Here is a 19,289-nt window from a genome sequence, read left to right as displayed (position 1 = left end):
GAATGCAACATGGCTGTGGCAGTCAGACCTGCTGGCATAGCGGAGGGTTTGAGGATCAGCAAGGCTGCTGAAGTTTTTATCTTTACACACAAAAAAAAAAAAACTATGGAGCTCTTTGCTTGGAAATACATTATTGAGAAAAGGGACACTGATTGTCATGGCATTACCAGGACTTCATCTTGGCTCTACTGTCTTTTTCTCTTTATTTTTTAACTTTTGTATTATTTAGTAATTTAGGTTTGTCAAATATACTTTTGTTGATTATGTATTTGTTACCTCTTTGTTTTGTTTTTCTCGTAAATGTCATGTTGAACTTAAGGGGCAGGGCCCCCTAATGTTGCAACTGAAAGAGAGACCTCAGCCTTTGCAATGAGTCAATGCAGTCCTTCACTGAGGCATTTGTTTTCACTGTTGGCGCTTGTCTGGCTTTGTTAGGTTGAGGATATTTAATTTGGGTTTCATTTTTGCAACTTCTCTTTTTCTGATTGCTTTGGTTTATGGACATATGCCCTGGTTTTGGATCATATTATTGGTTTGTGGTTGTGGTTTAGTTAATCTTTTGGCCTGCCTCTTTTGGAACAACTTTTGTTATTATTGTGTTTTATGAAATAATCTCTTTAATTATTAAATTGATGAATACTGTTTGATATTTGGGGCCAGGGATTTTTTTTTAAATTTCTTTTACAGTTCTCTTCATACTTTTGAGGTTTTAAATATGGTTCATTTTAGCCTGTTCATGCAACAAAGCCTGCATCTCAACTTTGGGGTAAGGCTTAGTTTGTTTTTAGGTCTCATGTAATCTTTGCATTAGGAATGTACATTTCAGAAAATTCCTGTGTAATTTGCACAAATCAGATGTTCTTACAATTGTTTTATAGGTCTTTATAGCTAAGCAATCAGTTACTTGAAACAAACCTTACGTTGACTGTTAAAATAATGTTTGGGCCATTTTGTCGCCTTTTTGGTTATTTACAGCTGCTGTCGTTTTGTATCTCTCGATGTTAGCACAGCAGTGTGCGTTGCTAGGGGCGTGTCCTCAGAGGTGATGACCTGATAGGTTAAAAGGTCATCTTTTACAGCACTTCCTCATCTGAATTTGTAGATAAAAAACATCCATTTTCAAAGGTCCCTTTGACCATTTAAAAACTCTTCGTCTCTCACTTCTCTTTCAGCTTTTAGGCCTTTTATTCCTAATCATCATCATAAAATACTCTTTGCTAGCATATCACTTTGTGGCCTACATTTTGAAGAGAAGCCTGTTTTTGAGTTTTGCTAAACTGTTAGTTGACGTAAAATGGCTACAGTTGGTAATTTATATTGGAAATAAAACTTGCCATAGTTTGTCACTAATGAGGTATAGGAGTTAAGGACTCAAGTTATTTCCAACCTCGTCAGTGAGAAGGTTTAGTTGCAATGGGCTTAAAAACACATTTTTTTCCACAACTGCTAAATGGGAAACCACCAGCATTAGACAGTGGGGCCCAGCAGAATCATGCTGATGGGATCACCAAAATATGCATTAATGCAAGTGCTACGGGCCTAGGGATCCATCTCAGCGGATGTTGGCAGGCATTGTGATCTAATGGGTATAACTATGCTTTTATTTATATATTTATTTCTTATCTCAAATACAAATAAAGTATATCTGTCTATCTAATATAGTGCCTTATATATCTATCTGTCTGCCTGTGTGTCTGTTTAACCTATCTATCTGATACAGTGCCTTACATATCTGTCGGTCTATCATCAGTGTAATCATTTTCATGTTTTTTACTTTTCTGATATGAAGGATCTTAATATTTCAAATATTATCACATCTTTTGGGACACTACTTTGTTTTTGGCGTTGCCATTTTGGTACCACTACTACAATGTTGCTACATGTGACATCAGATGTGTGAAGCTTAGCTGAATGGCAAACCTGAAACAATCTGAGATTACAGATATGTAAACAAAACTCTATGCTCTCTATCTTTTCTGAAACATTATTTTGGTTTTCTATTTCTGGCTAGTGTTGATTTAATGTCATTTCTTGATTAGCGCTTCTAACTTACTTGAAGTTAGGACTGACTGTGTGGTATCTGCCCTTTGTTTTCCTCTCTACTTCCTCTTGGCAGCACAACCCCAATGATGTGAGGTTCATTTTCATGGCTCACATTGGATCTCTTGATGCTATTCTAGACATATTTGAATGCCACAGGATATATGGATACCATTGCTAACTTTACACATTATCAGCAAAATAACGTCCAGTGCTAGAAAGTTTGGGAATTCCTGAAATGGTCTGAGGAGAATGACAGTAAATGCAGTTTAATACAGTGTTCTCCACAGTTAAAAGCCTGGTGGAGCATCTATGGAAGATGATGTAATGAGTGAAGTGTTGCACAGGTCCATCACAGTCTAATCTGAAAAATATTCTGCCATGATAAATTGCAGAGCAGGAAAAGTTACCACTACGGTGTCCGTTTTAGGTCATTGTCGTTTATACCACGTTCATGGCAATTGTCAGACCATTGTCTTATTAATGCATGAATAATTGAATGCTGAACTGACTTTTTATTCAATAATTATTATTGCTACAATGAAAAGTGCACAGCTGTTATAAAATAATTGCAATATCCATTATAAGAGCAACAGAATTAGGCACCACCCAGGTTCCTAAAGACAATACAAAGGAGCCCTAAAATACAGATAAAATAAAAACATTTATTTTTATAGCATGTTTTCCTACAAGATGTGTAGCTCAAAGTGCTTTACAAGACATTAGGAATATGGCACACTTTAAGGCAAAAAAAGACAAAAACCAGGAAGTGACAGAGAAATGTTGTTGGTAGTAGGCAGGGTTCAAAGTCAATAAGGATACTACCCACAATACCCAGCCTAACGTGCAAACCAGAACTTAACGTCAAACAAGTACATATGAACTTAACTCTTAAACAAGTTTTAAACTAATTAAATACTCACACATTCAGAAAGTTGGATGCTGCAGCCTTTGTAAATAGTGTCATCAAGGGGACGTTATGCATCGTACGTCCGCCCATCATGTGGCAGCAATTGGCCCCTAAAATTTTTACACAATAATCATGGAACATATTGGATATGTGCCCCACTTTTGGCACCCAGACACACCTCCTATTTAATTCAAAGGACCAAATAAGGGGCCAGCTCACTATTAGGGAAGTGCACCTAACAAACAGAGTAATAAACAACTGGCTTACAACCTGTATACATTAGGTGCCCATGTTGTTTTACAGAAAAGCACACAAGGCGCCATTTGTCTGTGGTTTCATTCTATGTGAGGCCTTATACTGCATCTTGTGTGTAGTGCATGCTGCATACAGAATAAGCAGCTTAGTGAAGTTCCTCTAAAACCACATGCGCTAACATGACCTCGCCTCTGTCTGAAAATAGCTTACCAGATGCCCTGAACATCCATTTGGAAGGCACTGAGCTGCTGGCAAGGTTTCCTCGCAGAAGAGGATACTTGTTTTCAATGGAAACAAATGGCCTCCCCAAGTACTTCCTAAAGCGGGGCAGGGCTGCAAATCATGACTTGATGTCTAGAGTCTATCTCTCATAAAGTCAACAGAAACATATTTTGCTGTACTGACCCCTTTCAATGTATTAGAAAATGGCCTACATGTTAAGAGGCTGCATTTTTCTCAGTGGGAATACAGTTATGGAGTCAGGAGGACTGAATGCTAGTTATTCTTATTCTATGTTTAATGCCCTCATTAAAAAATGACAGTCTTCATTAAGTCACACTTGTTTCCTGCATACGCCATCCTTTCTTGCTAGACAATGGTTCACACAATTTACCCATAGTGCATATGTTTAGCTAATTAAGTAGGATTTAAACAAGTACTGTTACCTGGAATTACCCATCTTTTATCTTAACTTTTCAAAATGTCTTGGGTGTTCTGCTGGTTCTTATTGTAGCAGGGCAACAAGATGGTGCTGAGAATACCACTGCTGCCTCCATGGTCCTAGTCTTGCTGAAGCCAGATGTATAATTTACATGTCTGGAGACAATCATGAGTGAATTTTACTTAGAACTGGGTGTGGACATTAAGCAGCTCACGGAGTATGCCATTAATAAAGGTGGTGCTCAAAGTAGGGCCGCGATTTTGATCTGCAATGAGCAGAAGTGCTTTCGTTTACTTGGTCTGACAGAGAGCAAGCTTCGATTAACGATAAGCTGTCTACAGGCGAAAAGTCTCCTAAAAAGACTTTAATTCTAAATATCAATGTGTGTCACTTGAGCAGAGAACACTTTGCACAATTTAAAAATAAACATAATTTGAATCAGGTGAAAAAAACATTCTGTAATATTAGATTACACATTGGCATTCACGGACATCAATGAACAAGTGGTTAGCATAAATGATATGTTGTCGCAGACGCATTGTGTGCTCTCTTTTGTTCACTTATGATGAAAGTGTAGAAGTCAATGTAAAGTTGAAAGAACTATTTATGATATGAAGTGCCAAATATGCATTAAAAGTAAATGGTGTGTCACACTCAGCCCAAAGGACTGTTGTTAAGAGAGCTTATAACAAAGAGCCACAGAAGATGCAGATTTCAGTAGTCCAAACATCAGAATCAACCAATCTGCTTAATGACACCAGTAAAAGCATGGCGGGATTACACAATATCCATCTTCTGACTGCATGTCTAAATGAGTAACTACAGGAAGTTAACTTTTAGCCTTTTAACACACAGTATGTTTATCTAAACTCAATTTTCAGTTGTTATGCCAAATAGTATTGAAATAGTCAAAATGACAGAAAAATATTGCTGCAGACAGAGGCACATCTGAAATGCATGATGCCAAGTAGCTGCGGTGGTCTCTTTGTGTGTGTGTGTCTGTCTCCACTATTTCAGTGCTCATTACGATGTACAAATTAATCATTAAGCTTCTGTACCCTTGTGCTACTAAGCTCCTGAACCGATAACAGCAATTTTAGCTTTTTATTTTCTCTCAGCATTGTTTAGTTTCTTTTGCTTTCTCCCTGAAATCCCTGCGGTTTAGAATGCACTGCCTGGAGAAACTGAGGGCAGGTTTTTATTAAGAATTCTCATCGAAGTAGCATTTGCAGTGGTGGATTTCTCTACTATTCACTATAAACTTTTCAACAGGTTGTCCCCAGACGTGTATTCTTGTTTGACCTTCATGTCCGGTCCCATGAGACTACCAAGGTCTAGAAGACTGGATTTGAATCCAGGGCCCCAGTCACTGTCTGTGTAGAGTTTATAAGTGCTCCCCATGTTTCTGTTTAGATTTTCCTGTGGGCATATTTTGTTTCAATCTACATCACAAAGGCATGTTGTAACAGCCGACCTACTTACCTAGAACGGCAGCTACACCACCAAGACCCGTGGCCTGGCAAGCTGAGGAACTTTAGACCCGATAAGCCATACTTCATCCAAATAAACTTCCCCAAAATTGACAGTTAAATAATCACAAAGCAAACAGTTTCTAAAATAATAATGTGTGTATATATTAATAGTGATAAGAAGCAAAACAACAGAACAATATAGAATTCACTCCCTCCAAAGCTCCCACACCACACCCAACCCCAACAGTGACCAGCAGAATATAAAAAGGTACAGCAAAAATAAATAAATAAATAAATAATATACAGCACAAACTCTCCCTTAACCCCACACTGAACATGAAACAAATAAGACCTACGAAAACATGAAACGCACATAAAAGTCCGGAAGATTAGATGGAGAGTGAGTAGTGATTGTGAACCTTGTTCAGCTGGAAATGTGTCCTATGGCAATTATATACTGATGAAAATGATGGCTTGCTCCTCTTCCAAATGACAAAAAAACAGTCTCACCGTTCTTCAGCGTCTCAGCGTAATCAAGAACGTTGAAATGTTGAAAGCGACAAGCAGGGGAAGGTGTAGGTGGTTTGATCGATGCTCTCCCTTAGTTCTGCGATGAAGTGTCAGTGTAATAGGTGGGATTTTTCCTTCTTTTCATCCTCCTGTTTAAATAGTAAATAACCCGGATGCAAATAATGGGATTGACAGCACAAACTATCATTGGGACTACGGTTCTATGGCATTATCCTTCCCCACATTGTTTCCAGGGGACAATATTTACACAGACCATGTAAACAGGAAAACACTACGAAAGACATGACTCAGCACAGAATACATTTAAGACAACGTTAATCATGTAGCACCGCTACAATGTGATTTAGGTTAGTAGGTTGTCCTGGAGAATAAGATCATCACTTCAGACAGCTTATATTATATTGTTAATTTGGCTCAAATGAACCATGATGAACTTTATTACAAAGGAATTTACAGGACCCTTAAGACAATTTAACTAACTAATGTACAGGGGCAATTTACATTGAAAGCATTCTCTCTTTAGTACTAATAATTTATGACCAAATACATTTGTACATACGTTCTGCATTGTGCTTTTAGTCTAAAATAGTTAGTTAGTTGAAACTTAATGGTAAAAAGAATGGAGACAGTAACAGGTTGTACAGATAGGCAAAGGATTAGAGGTTTTTGGCACAGACATCAATCACCAGGATAGCTTGCCAGAAACGTGTATAAATACCACATGTCCTAGAATCCCACGTGATTTTGGCATAAATATGGTTCACCCAAGGGTTGAAATAAAAAAAAAACAAAACAGGAGGTAATGTCAGAGACATCTGGCTGTAAAATAATGTAAAATATGCACCATGCTGAGTGCTGAATCAAAAATTCCTCCAGGACAACATCCACCCTTGACATTGCTGGTTTTCAGTAAGCCTTTCTAAGACTATATACTATATAATTCAACTTTTGTTCTCTATTTTATTTTCTATTACACTTTCTTCTATTGGTATTATTGTAAAAAATACCATGTTGATATTAAATTTCTATTCTTTGTCAGACAGTGCAGAGAAGCCTTTAAGCAGGCTAATAGGTTGTTTGGTTATATCACAAAGTCAACGAAGTTATATCATACTAGTGAGGCCTCTCCTGAAGCAGTGTTCCATTTTGGTCTCTATGTTACAAAAATGAACATATCTGAGCTAGAGAAAGTCTGGAGATGAGTGAATAGGCTGATCCTGAGCTGTGAGGAGAGATTGAAGGAACTGAACCTTTTCAGTTTAAGCAAATTGAGATTAACTTGAAGTGTTTAAAAATATTAAAGGAATTAGTACAGTGGACCCAGGCTGTTACTTTAAAATAAATGTTGCCACAAGAATGCAGGGACATGGGTGGAAACTTTTTCACAAATGTTAAAAGGTTTTTCTTCTCTTCTCACAAACAACCATAGACACATGAGATACATTACCAAATGCATAGTGGAGAGTAAAACTTTCCAATCTCGACTTGATGTTATTGTTCTAAATGTCTGAATGTTGTAATATAAATTAGAGTACCATCAACACCATAATGGGGCATCAGTTATTAAGAATATGTTAAAGTGGACCCTGAAGCCAAAAAATTCATATTTTTATATTGCATTTAAGCAGGGATATTTTTACATAATGAAAAAAATCTTTTTTTTTTTTTTACAAAAATGTTAATTTACATTAAAATGATTTTAAAATTTGTTTTGCTTTATAACAGAATGACAGCTAGTAAGTAAAACTTTTTTTGGACTACTTAACATCAGGCATCTAGAATATCATGTTTTTTGGATAGGTTCTCCCAGACGAGGTACAATGTAGTTTTTGATCCAGTGCCCAGTTATCCACGCTTTATAAAAAGGAGGTGCTGGGTGACAGCCTTTAGTTTTCTGAAAGTAGTGATCTAAAGGAATTAAAGGCACCAACACTTCCTAGCACTCTGTTATCACAGACTACAGCATATAATCTATAGCAAGTAAGTGTCAAATTAAAAGCATCGGATTTAGACTTTTGTCTGATTTTGGTGAAACTTACATGACATGGCTGCTCATTATAATGAGTTTGTTTACAGTTCCTGCAATAACAAATAAGAAGAAAATAAGTTATTTTTGCCTTCTTTCCAAACAGTAAGTAGAGGAGAATAAATGAAAAAGGGAATGTAAAGAGGCACTATTAAAGTTAAAAAGCAGGAAACTAGCATAATTTCCTACACCGTGATTATGTATAGAGACTACCATGAACAGTGCAATTAAATGTCCCAGTGGCACTTAAAACTTAAGACACCTTTTGAAGCAGACCAGTAACAAAACCCAAATCTCAAGTTGGGCATATGACCAACATTAAGGCCACCGATACAAAAATGAACTCAGTTGATAATGGCATTAAAAACAGTGAACACCTCAGCAAGTAATGAGGGCTGAATGTAAGACTGCACCAATTATTATATTAATTAAATACTACAGACTGTACTAATCACGCATTGAACACAAGAATTCATCACATACAATCAGTATGAAGGCTGCGTCAAGTGAAAGACAGAAGTGATCCAAGTAATAACTCACCCACATGGAGTGCAAACAGGATTTTTTCAGTCGGCTAACCAATCTGGGAATGGAATTATATTAGGCTATTAATCAAAGGTCACAATACAATTACTCTAACACAAATAAATGTCTTTATTAGCCAAATATTACAAACTTGGATCGTGTCCATGCATTCTGTGTTAATTTGTATGGTTAGTTGTTTACACATAAAGAGGATTTGTGTTGACATCATAGGCAACAGACAGCAGGGTATGAAAATACATAAATCTGCACCTCTCATTGTGAGTGTGGTATTTTGTCTGTTGTGCCCTGGATAAAGAAGATGGTTGGATAGATCAGATTCCATTTAAATGAGTGTAAGAAAATGGTGTTTATGGAGAATTAATTAAATCAGGCAGTACTGTTGAAATTTTTGGAGGCACAAGTCATGATGTACCAAGTAGTGGTAGTAAAGTATATTGTAGATATATGTTTTGTATTATATATTAAATAATGGCCCAAATAAATATGGATTTATACTAATACATTTGCCCAGGAAACTGTAAGCAAATGCTTATTGAAGGCTAGGAAGCCTTTTATGGCTATGCAGAGCCCTGCAGATGAGGAATTCCGTTCATCAGGGTGCTGTTTCTATTTCAATTACTATTTATGAACAAAGGGAAAGTCAAAAAATGTCACACTTTATTATTTCAAATTACAAATTTAGGACACATCAGTTCCATCCAGAGTCTATAAGATATGATGAGGCTATCTTTTTGAAAAAAATGAAATGCAATGGATTACAATTATTATCTAAGACATACACAATCTGTCACCCAAAATGTTGTGGGACAGAATTCTACGTCAAACAGCATTAACATTTTGTAATATTTTACGTTTTGTCATATTGTGAGCCCCCCATGTAGCTTATGGTAATAATCACTTGAGAAAGGATAAGCTCAAACAACCTGATTAGTTACTATTTTAGTAAAAGAGAGACGACAGTTGAATTTGAGAGCACAAAATACACAAAGTTTGTTAAACAGAGATCAGAAAACCAACAAATAATTCTAGATTCCTATTAAAAAGCTTTCAAGTAAAAATGAAAATGTCCAGCAATAATTAGCTTTCTTATCCCCTTCTAATCTGTAATCACAGCTCCAGTTGATTCAAAACCGTGCTGCAAGAGTCATTACACAGACCCACAACAGTGAGCGCATCACACCCACCCTGCTTCACCCTCACTGGCTCCGTGTCTTGCAGTACTATAATATATAATTCTATTATTAACCTACTAGAGGGCTTTGCCCCCCTGCTCACTTTGCTCACCATCCACTCACACAATGCCTCTCCCCCCCACTCGTGTTGTGAAGAGGGGGACTGAACGCACCCCAAGGAGATGCGGTCGCTCCTCCAACACCCCCTCAATGGGAAAAACATACAGTTTTTTTTTTTTTACCTCCTCTTTGCATGATCAGCTGCTGGCTTGCTGCTGCTGCCGTGTCGTGTGATCTGCATCTCGCATGGCACACTACTGTCATTTCACCTATGTCCATATATTCGATTTCTTTTCGCTTTTACCTTTTCATCAATATTGCATTGAAACACGTTTTGATTCCGTGTTTGGAATTACATCATGATAATGCAACGTATAACTGCCTGTGAGTGAATATCGTTTCTTTCTCTCTACAAGAAATGTGTCTGACATAACCACACAAATCCCTTTGCATAAGCTCTTGTCTCACAGGGCTTCCGGCCCCAGGAGTGGTTACATTGCTTGGCACAAAGACTCGTCTCGTTGTACGTGAAAGTGTCTCTGAGACAATCATGTCTCCTTCCAAGATTTTTTTTTACAATAGAAAGTCAAAGCTTTAAATGGCCTTGCACCAGGCTACATCAGTGGGCTTCTCCAGTGCTATGCTCCTGTTTGCCCATTAAGGTCCTCTGACTCTGGCAATCTTGTTGTGTCCCCCACTAACCTGCACTCTATTGGTGACAGCAGTGCCTTCAGCTGTATAGCGCCCAGACTTTGGAATGACCTCCCAAAATTAAATTAGATGAGTTGACTCCGTTCATTTTTTAAAAAAACACAACTTAAAATTCATCTGTTCAGGAAGGCTTTTAACTTAACCTGACATTCTGCCTCTTCTTTCAGTTTACCTCTTCGTACAGATGCGCAGGATGATATGTGCATGCATTATATCACTAATTATGTTATTTGTTCAGCCTTTTCTTCTAGCATTGAATTTAGTAATTTACTCTGTTTTATTGTCTTTTATTCTGTGTAATGCTTTGTATATCCTGTATGTATCAGTTCTTAGTATTCTATGTCGATATTATTTGTGTCCAGTGTTATTTATACTGTTCTTTCTGAGACTCTTTGAAGCACCTTGACTATGGGAAAGGTGTTATATAAATATAACGTATTATTATTATTATGAAGCAGAATGATTTGTAAATCTCTTACCCCTATACCAATTAAGAGCGAAGGTGTGGTGAGCATGCTGGTGCAAAAATGTCTGCCATCGCATCATCCAGATGCTGCACATTGGCGGTGGTTGAAGTGGGTCTACAAAGGTGCTATATAAACCTGACTACCTCCTATCCATCTCTTTGTCACTGTAAACTTTGGACATGAGTGGATACATGCCAGTGCCACTACTGAATATAGTGGCAGGGCAATGAAGTCATACAGTGAGTCGTGAACCTCGTGACCAGCAACAGTATGTGAGACACTTCAACACGAAATGCTACATGATGATGTCATAAAATTAACATAATAAAATATTAACATATTGCAGTGATAATAATTCAAAAATTATAAATAAAATACCTGGCCAACACATAATGTGTTCCAAATAATCACAATTTCAAAAATATGCACATTTCACATATTTTATAAAGAACTATGGGACTGTATGTGCATGGTGATAAGAACAAGCTATAATGAGGATTTCTTCAATAAATGTTTAAACAACACAATTGAACTGTGAATACAAATAGAAATAAAAACTAAGACTGATTAGCCAGTCACAATCCAGACAAACTAAACTATTGCCTTTTAAACAAACCATATTGATCTGCATAAACAAGTATTAAAACAAGCTCTTGTGAATCTTCACTTGATATGTTGCATCGTCTAAATGATACTTGTCTGGGCATAGATTTAAACATGAAATATTTTTGATTTAAACTTTTAGAGAGGTCTTAAAGACAAATCACTATATATATTTTTGAAACACGAAAAAAATAACCTTATTTATTATCCTGGGGTAAGTCCTAAGTAACATTAGCATAGGCATCAGCCTGGGAAAAAAAAAACAATTTTGTAATATAAACATGGCAGTGGTAGTCTTATGACTATTGATAAATTATGTACTTGGGAGAAAGGCATAAACGTTTGAGACTCATTGCTGCACGGAAAGAGAAGATGTCCATCACCCAGAAAAGATGTCTGCATTGTAAGCAGCTATGTAGCCAGGCTTAAAGGGACTCATTCTCATCAACATCTTTATCTTTAAAGAAAGTATCCTTAACCTCCTTGAAGTTATCCCCTCTTATGCCCAAAATTCTATGTAAAAACAGTTAAGCTCAGGACAGTCATCTGCTGCCATCTAGTAGGCAAATTAGCATCATGCTGCAAACATATCATGAATATTTCTATGCTAATGTTAACTCATCAATATTCATGAGTGGGGTGGAGCCTTTAACCAAAATACATAATAACATGTATCTGAGAGGCAGTAAAGCCAAATTTAGAGTAAACTGAAACTGAATCAAGCAATAGTGATGAAAATGTGAACTGGTCATCAGATGTTGACACAGTGAAACTGATGGATATGGTACTGTACAACTAAACTGACTGGGTACACCTGGTGCCTTATGCATAAAGCCGTGCGTAGAATTTGCACTATAACATGACGTAAGCACAAAAGCCGAAATGTGCTTACGCACAGAAAATTCCAGATGCAGGAATCTATGCGTACTCCAACTTCCGCGTTCTTCCACTACATAAATCCCACGTGTACGTGCCTTCTGTCCTGCCCCGTCTCCTCCCAGAATTACGCCACTTTGAATATGCAAATCAATATAAATAGACCTTAAGCTCTGTTTTCTGTGAAAAGGCAATGGGAAAAGCAAGAGGGAAAATAGAAGAATTTCAGCGAATACCAAGTGGAGGCAAAGAAAAACGTGCTATTTGTTGGTTTATACAGTGGAATAAACAAGAAAAGGAAGGTGATCGAGTGACATAGCGTGTCGGGAGAAACAAGCTCAAGTTCACAATGTCACACAGTGCCCGACATAAAAAAAGAAGTTGTCAGATATCAAAGTCGCCATGAAAAGGTGAGACGTGGCCCACCGTCTGAATGTCATATGGAAGCCTATTAGGGTACAGTGTGAAAAAAAAGGCACAGAGTATGAAAAAAGCACGAAATGTTAACTTCAATCTCGAAATATCCACTTTAATCACGTAGTTTATTTTGTCATTAAAGTAGAACGTCATAAACTTCATCTTAAATTCATTTAATTTACTAGTTTCTCAAATCCCATCGTAACTAAAGTAGCACGTTAAATGCTTTGTTTTGTATTTGATATTCTATGTGCTCTGTGTGTGAATCACTATGTGCTTTTTAAACAGGCTTTCTCTTTCTCCGACAAGACACAGAATCCATTACATTCGTGATATTACAGCTTTCTGAATAATTAAAATACTGAGATGTATACGTGATATCATTTTCATGATGATTGGAATGAAAGCATGTTATTAAGGACACAATGGTGCAGTGATTGTTCATGTCTCATACAAGATTTTGCTACGCCATGCGCGACCTTCGATGAAATACTTTATTGTAGCAGTACTGTCTCTTTCAAATGTACTAACCTCCAATTCCTGTCCTTACTTTTCTTTCCCCAAATACCTAATCGTCACACAATCGGCTCTGTAATAGACGTTAAGCCATCTGTAAGCTTACAATGACGATTCTTCAAAACTTTTAAGGAACATTGAAATATCTTCATAGTACGTGTTTAATTATTCTATCCATCTATCCTTCCAGTGTCACGCCAGTCTCAGCAAATATACAGTGCAAATAAGGAATAATACATGAACTTGCTAGCGATGCGGCACCATGTCCTCACATGTTTAATTATTAACAATACAGATTATTTAAATGAAGTTAAAGTTTTATCTGTATAATATAATAAACATTTTGCTGCATTTCATCTTACAAATGATATCGTCATCATATGTAAATACGTGCTTTATAAAGTGGCACAGGTTGTGCAATATTATAGCTGTAGTGCAAGATTACAGTGGGGTAATTGTACTTATAAGTATAAACAGTTCTACAAGGAGCAATTGATTAAGTGCGTTTAAAGTTCTTGGGATTAAACTGTTTCTGAACCGTGAGGTCCGTATAGGAAAGGCTTTGAAATGTTTTGCTGTGGCTTTGACAGAGTGGGCTTGATGCTGTAATACCAATACAGTAATTCTCTTTCCGATCAGCTGCTGCTGTGATTCACACTCAGATACAGTGATATAAATACTCCAAGTGGTGCAATGAGAGTAATATGGAAAAAGATGATCCGCTGTGGCAACTCCTAACGGGAGCAGCTGAAAGAAGAAGAAGAAAAAGAAGGTGCAATGAGAGTAACAACGCTAAGCAGTTATGGTATTTGGAATACTATGGCTATTCCCTGGATCATTATATTGTTAGAAGTTAATTACAATCAGATGCATTACACTAATAAACAATATGCGGTTAGTTTCAGTGTATTTATAAAGCCGCGTCATTAAAATAAAGAGTAACCACACAGGAACAGTAGCACTGCTTTCACGCTGGGTGCCGCCAGTCTGCAAAACCGAGCGGAGAACTTGCGTACGACAAGGTATGAGGTACCATGGAAAAGTGTGTGGCTTTACGCCAAGTGTAGGTTTTATACATCGCGATTCGAACGTGGAAAAGTTCTTACGCAACATTTCTGTGCGTACACACCGTTTATACATGAGGCCCCTGGTGACTGCAGCGGGGTGCAGTATCTACATGGCAAAGAGGCAAAATAATTGTGAACAAGTGAAAGGACAAATAAGACATTAGTCTTCTAAGCACTGTTCACAATGCAGCAACTGTCTTTGTTCGTGTCGGGGAAAGCCTTGTGATGTGATAACCTGCACTAAAACAATGGATGGCATCCATCATGTGGATAAGGTGTTGACATTCTAACCTCTCATGCTCAAGCAACAGGAATATGTTAAAAGAAAAGTTTGCCAAAAAGCAGAAATCTACTGTCCCGATTGCAACATTGGGCTGTGCTCTAGTGACTGTCTCAAAACATATCACACGAAGGATGTGTACTAAAACATTGCATCACTACAGCAGTGGAAAATCCAGTTTCCTGTCCTACTATATTTACAGGTGCCGGTCATAAAATTAGAATATCATGACAAAGTTGATTTATTTCAGTAATTCCATTCAAAAAGTGAAACTTGTGTATTAGATTCATTGATTACACACAGACTGATGTATTTCAAATGTTTATTTCTTTTCATTTTGATGATTATAACTGACAACTAATGAAAGTCCCAAATTCAGTATCTCGGAAAATTAGAATATCAATTAAGACCAATGCAAAAAAAGGATTTTTAGAAATGTTAGTCAACTGAAAGGCATGAACATGAAAAGTATGAGCATGTACAGCACTCAGTATTTAGTTGGGGCTCCTTTGGCCTGGATTACTGCAGCAATGTAGAGTGGCATGGAGTTGATCAGTCTGTGGCACTGCTCAGGTGTTATGAGAGCCCATGTTGCTCTGATAGTGGCCTTCAGCTCTTCTGAATTGTTGGGTCTGGCATATTGCATCTTCCTCTTCACAATACCCCATAGATTTTCTATGGGGTTAAGGTCAGGCGAGTTTGCTGGCCAATCAAGAACAGGGATACCATGGTCCTTAAACCAGGTACTGGTAGTTTTGACACTTTGTGCAGGTGCCAGGTCCTGTTGGAAAATGAAATCTGCATCTCCATAAAGTTTGTCAGCAGCAGGAAGCATGAAGTGCTCTAAAACTTCCTGGTAGACGGCTGCGTTGACCTTGGACCTCAGAAAACACAATGGACCAACACCAGCAGATGACATGGCACCCCAAACCATCACTGACTGTGGAAACTTTACCCTGGACCTCAAGCAATGTGGATTCTGTGCCTCTCCTCTCTTCCTCCAGACTCTGGGACCTTGATTTCCAAAGGAAATGCAAAATTTACTTCCATCAGAGAACATAACTTTGGACCACTCAGCAGCAGTTTTGTCTTTAGCCCAGGCGAGACGCTTCTGACGCTCTCTCTTGTTCAAGAATGGCTTGACACAAGGAATGCGACAGCTGAAACCCATGTCTTGCATACGTCTGTGTGTGGTGGTTCTTGAAGCACTGACTCCAGCTGCAGTCCACTCTTTGTGAATTTCCCCCACAGTTTTGAATGGGTTTTATTTCACAATCCTCTGCAGGGTGCGGTTATCCCTATTGCTTGTACACTTTTTTCTACCACATCTTGTCCTTCCTTCGCCTCTCTATTAATGTGCTTGGACACAGAGCTCTGTGAACAGCCAGCCTCTTTAGCAATGACCTTTTGTGTCTTGCCCTCCTTGTGCAAGGTGTCAATGGTCGTCTTTTGGACAACTGTCAAGTCAGCAGGCCTCCCCATGATTGTGTAGCCTACAGAACTAGACTGAGAGACCATTTAAAGGCTTTTGCAGGTGTTTTGAGTTAATTAGCTGATTAGAGTGTGGCACCAGGTGTCTTCAATATTGAACCTTTTCACAATATTCTAATTTTCCGAGATACTGAATTTGGGTCTTTCATTTGTTGTCAGTTATAATCATCAAAATAAAAAAAAATAAACATTTGAAATACATCAGTCTGTGTGTAATGAATGAATCTAATATACAAGTTTCACTTTTTGAATGGAATTACTGAAATAAATCAACTTTGTCATGATTTATAATTTTATGACCGGTATGTCGAGATTTTTTCATGTTAAAATTAAAAAATTCAACATTTTTGACTAATTTTTTCAGGGGTAAACTTAACAGTAAAAAGATTAAATTAATCTTTTAAATACATTTCCTATATTTGGAACTATTGGTTTTACGTTTTTGTATTAATTTAGTTTTATTGCAATAGAATGCAGATGTTGTTTGACTGGGACAAGGTATTTTGTCTAAAGCGCCCAGTGTGGGAGATTGCCATATTCTCACAAGTATCGCTGGCTGAGAAGGGATGGCTTCAATAAATAGCAGTATGTTGAGTGGGCATTTGTTTTGCTAAGAGGTACAGGGTTGGGTGACCCTTAGATTTGAAGATAAACCATTTGGTCTGCTCATGCCAAGCTATAGGCCCGTTTGCTTAAGGCAGCCCACCACATGTAAGTAAAGCCGTATACGTGGGAAGCTATATTGAAGTCTCATTTGGCTAAAGGAGGCTGATCATGTGCAGGTAAAGCTGTGCACATGGGATGCCATAAAGCGGGTATACCTGGCATTCATACAACATCAGAATTAGCTATAACTGTGCAGCATGGGTTAACAGGCAGACTTCCACAGTAATACGCTGTGCAACAGGATTTCATATTCAGCTAGTGAGATAGTAAATGTATGTCTTTAAAACATTTGGACTACATTGCAATTTTAAAATTTAAACATTTTAAAAGGTTTAATAATAATAATAAATAAATGCGCAAATGTTAATAAAAATATTACTAACCATTTAATGGCTAAAAGATCTTGCTGTAGTGCAGCCATTAATGTTGCTTGATTCAAACAAAGCATTTATGAAGGTAATAAATCACTTAACAGATGCAGAATAAGTAGCACCCATTCAAGTGTTGTCTTTGGTGCTTTTCAACAAAATAAGGTGTTCATTAGGGTCTTGTTCCATAACAGTTTCTGACTAATCGATACATCTAGTCTCCTGAAATTATAAATGCAGCTTCCATATAAATGACAGCCTGCGGTTGCTGAATGTTTATAAAACTCAGTTTTCTTTCTTTCTTTTTTTTGACAGAAAGAAGTCTATATGATAGCTGCAGGTGTCATAGGTGCACTGTTTGTTTTATGCACAGTGGTTTTATTTATGGGGGTCAAGGAAAAAGATGGTAAGTAAATGCATATCCTTTTTTGAATTCTCATTTTTATTAGTGTATACATTTTTAATATTTGTGGGTTTGATTGTTCTTTGAGTATTTGGACGTCGTATTAGAGCAGTCACGAAGTGACTAATGTAAAATGTCGAGTCTTCACTGAGCTAAAATAATTAGCTGCCTCCTTTAGGCACTGCAGCACCACTCAGGCAGGTGGGCACCTTCCACCTTTTCTTCTTTTATGTGCCTCTTCATTCCCACATAGAATGTCAATCAATGTCAAGCTCGGAACAATACTCATTTTTGCCCAAAACATCTCACTTTAAATATCTACAAACCTTAATGCAATGTCATTTGTCCACTGCCCCTCCACCATCTCCCCAGAAAGTCAGTGCCCGCTGCTGTTTGGCATCCCCGTCACAAGCTACCATTGACTTTCAGAAAGAATGTCGTACTGTATACATCAATAATTGAACACATTAGCACATATGCCTCGGAAATGAGATTTCCTACAAAAGTACAAGAGCGATATAAAGATTAGAGGGGCTGTTTGTGAGGCTCCAGCCACTGGTGAGCTTCAGAAAAGGCAGCACAGAAAATTCTATCCTTTTTCTGAAGAACATCAAAGCTGTAGCAACACTAACAAACAATAAAAACTGCTAACAATAGGATATTGTTTTTATTTTGTGAGGTTATGATAAGAAAGAATTAAGAAATTCAAAAGAAGCAGTGGTGTGGGAGTGGTGGTACATTAGTCTCTTTATTCTATCACTTATTATTAAAAAAAAATCATCATTCTTGTTTATGCTACCTTTTTATGTATTCAATGATTTAAAAATATTTACATAATGAACCCTACTGACTTTTTTTATATAAAGTCTACAGTTTTGCTACATGCAATGAACTGTCTCTCAATATAGATGATACTAATAGTAGCACTTTACTGTATAATAACTTTCCTTATCAAGTTAAAATCAAACACTAAATAATGCTCATTCATTATGTGAACTAATAATGCCATCAAATAGCAATTCATGTATTGAGAACACTTGTAAATGCCGTAATTGATGGACTGGAATGGAGAAAAATAGCTTAATGGATGGACTGCATGGGAGGAGGTGCACTTAGCACTGCAAAAAACTAAATCCAAGCCAAGTGAAATGTATTTAAATCATGACATTAGGTCTTGTTTTCCAAATTGTAAGAATTATTGACTTACCTAAAAATTTGTATTTACGATTATTTAGCTTACCGGTACTTTACAAAATTTCATCAAGTAAATTTTGCTTACCCCTTTGGCAGATGTTTTTACTAAATACATGCATACGCTTTTTTTTTTTTTTTTGGAGCGTGGCCAGGATGGTTTCCCATTCGTTTTCTCAGTTAGGCAGAAGTAATAATGGACAGACAGGGGGAAGCTGCCGACACAAAGCCCTTCATCCCCCCAACATAATAGGTGGCAGTACTCCTCCTCCCTGGCCTCAGTTTGGATACCCAGGTTAGATGGGACTTGAAGTGCAGAAGGGCAGCCCTGTGGGAGTCCCAGGGTGCTGGCAGAAGAAGACCTCCCTGCGTTATGTAACTTCCACATGACCCAAAAGTGTGTCCACCATGTAATGCAGTGGCATTTATGTCTAACATAAAAAATCAGCTTCACCTCAAATTGGGAGTTGGAGTCAGATGGAGTGGACAAGGAGTTTAAGGAGAGGAAAACACTTATGTTCATTTGTTTATTGAACCCTTGAAGAAGCAGCTTAAGATCG

The 19,289-nt window shown here is 37.5% G+C and overlaps 1 protein-coding gene across 1 annotated transcript in view; it reads left to right on the top strand.

Annotated features, from left to right (window-relative positions):
- mfsd2b (major facilitator superfamily domain containing 2B) overlaps positions 1-19,289 on the top strand; it is a 105,355-nt gene that overhangs the window by 63,577 nt on the left and 22,489 nt on the right. The window contains exon 7 of the mRNA XM_039748367.1: positions 17,451-17,541. Within this exon, the coding sequence (XP_039604301.1) occupies positions 17,451-17,541 (91 nt within the window). The remainder of the gene's footprint in view (positions 1-17,450; positions 17,542-19,289) is intronic.

The sequence above is a fragment of the Polypterus senegalus genome, chromosome 3 (assembly GCF_016835505.1).
Source record: "Polypterus senegalus isolate Bchr_013 chromosome 3, ASM1683550v1, whole genome shotgun sequence".
Taxonomy (NCBI): domain Eukaryota; kingdom Metazoa; phylum Chordata; class Cladistia; order Polypteriformes; family Polypteridae; genus Polypterus; species Polypterus senegalus.
Note: the sequence above shows the minus strand (reverse complement) of the source record. Positions and strands in the feature narration are given on the sequence as shown.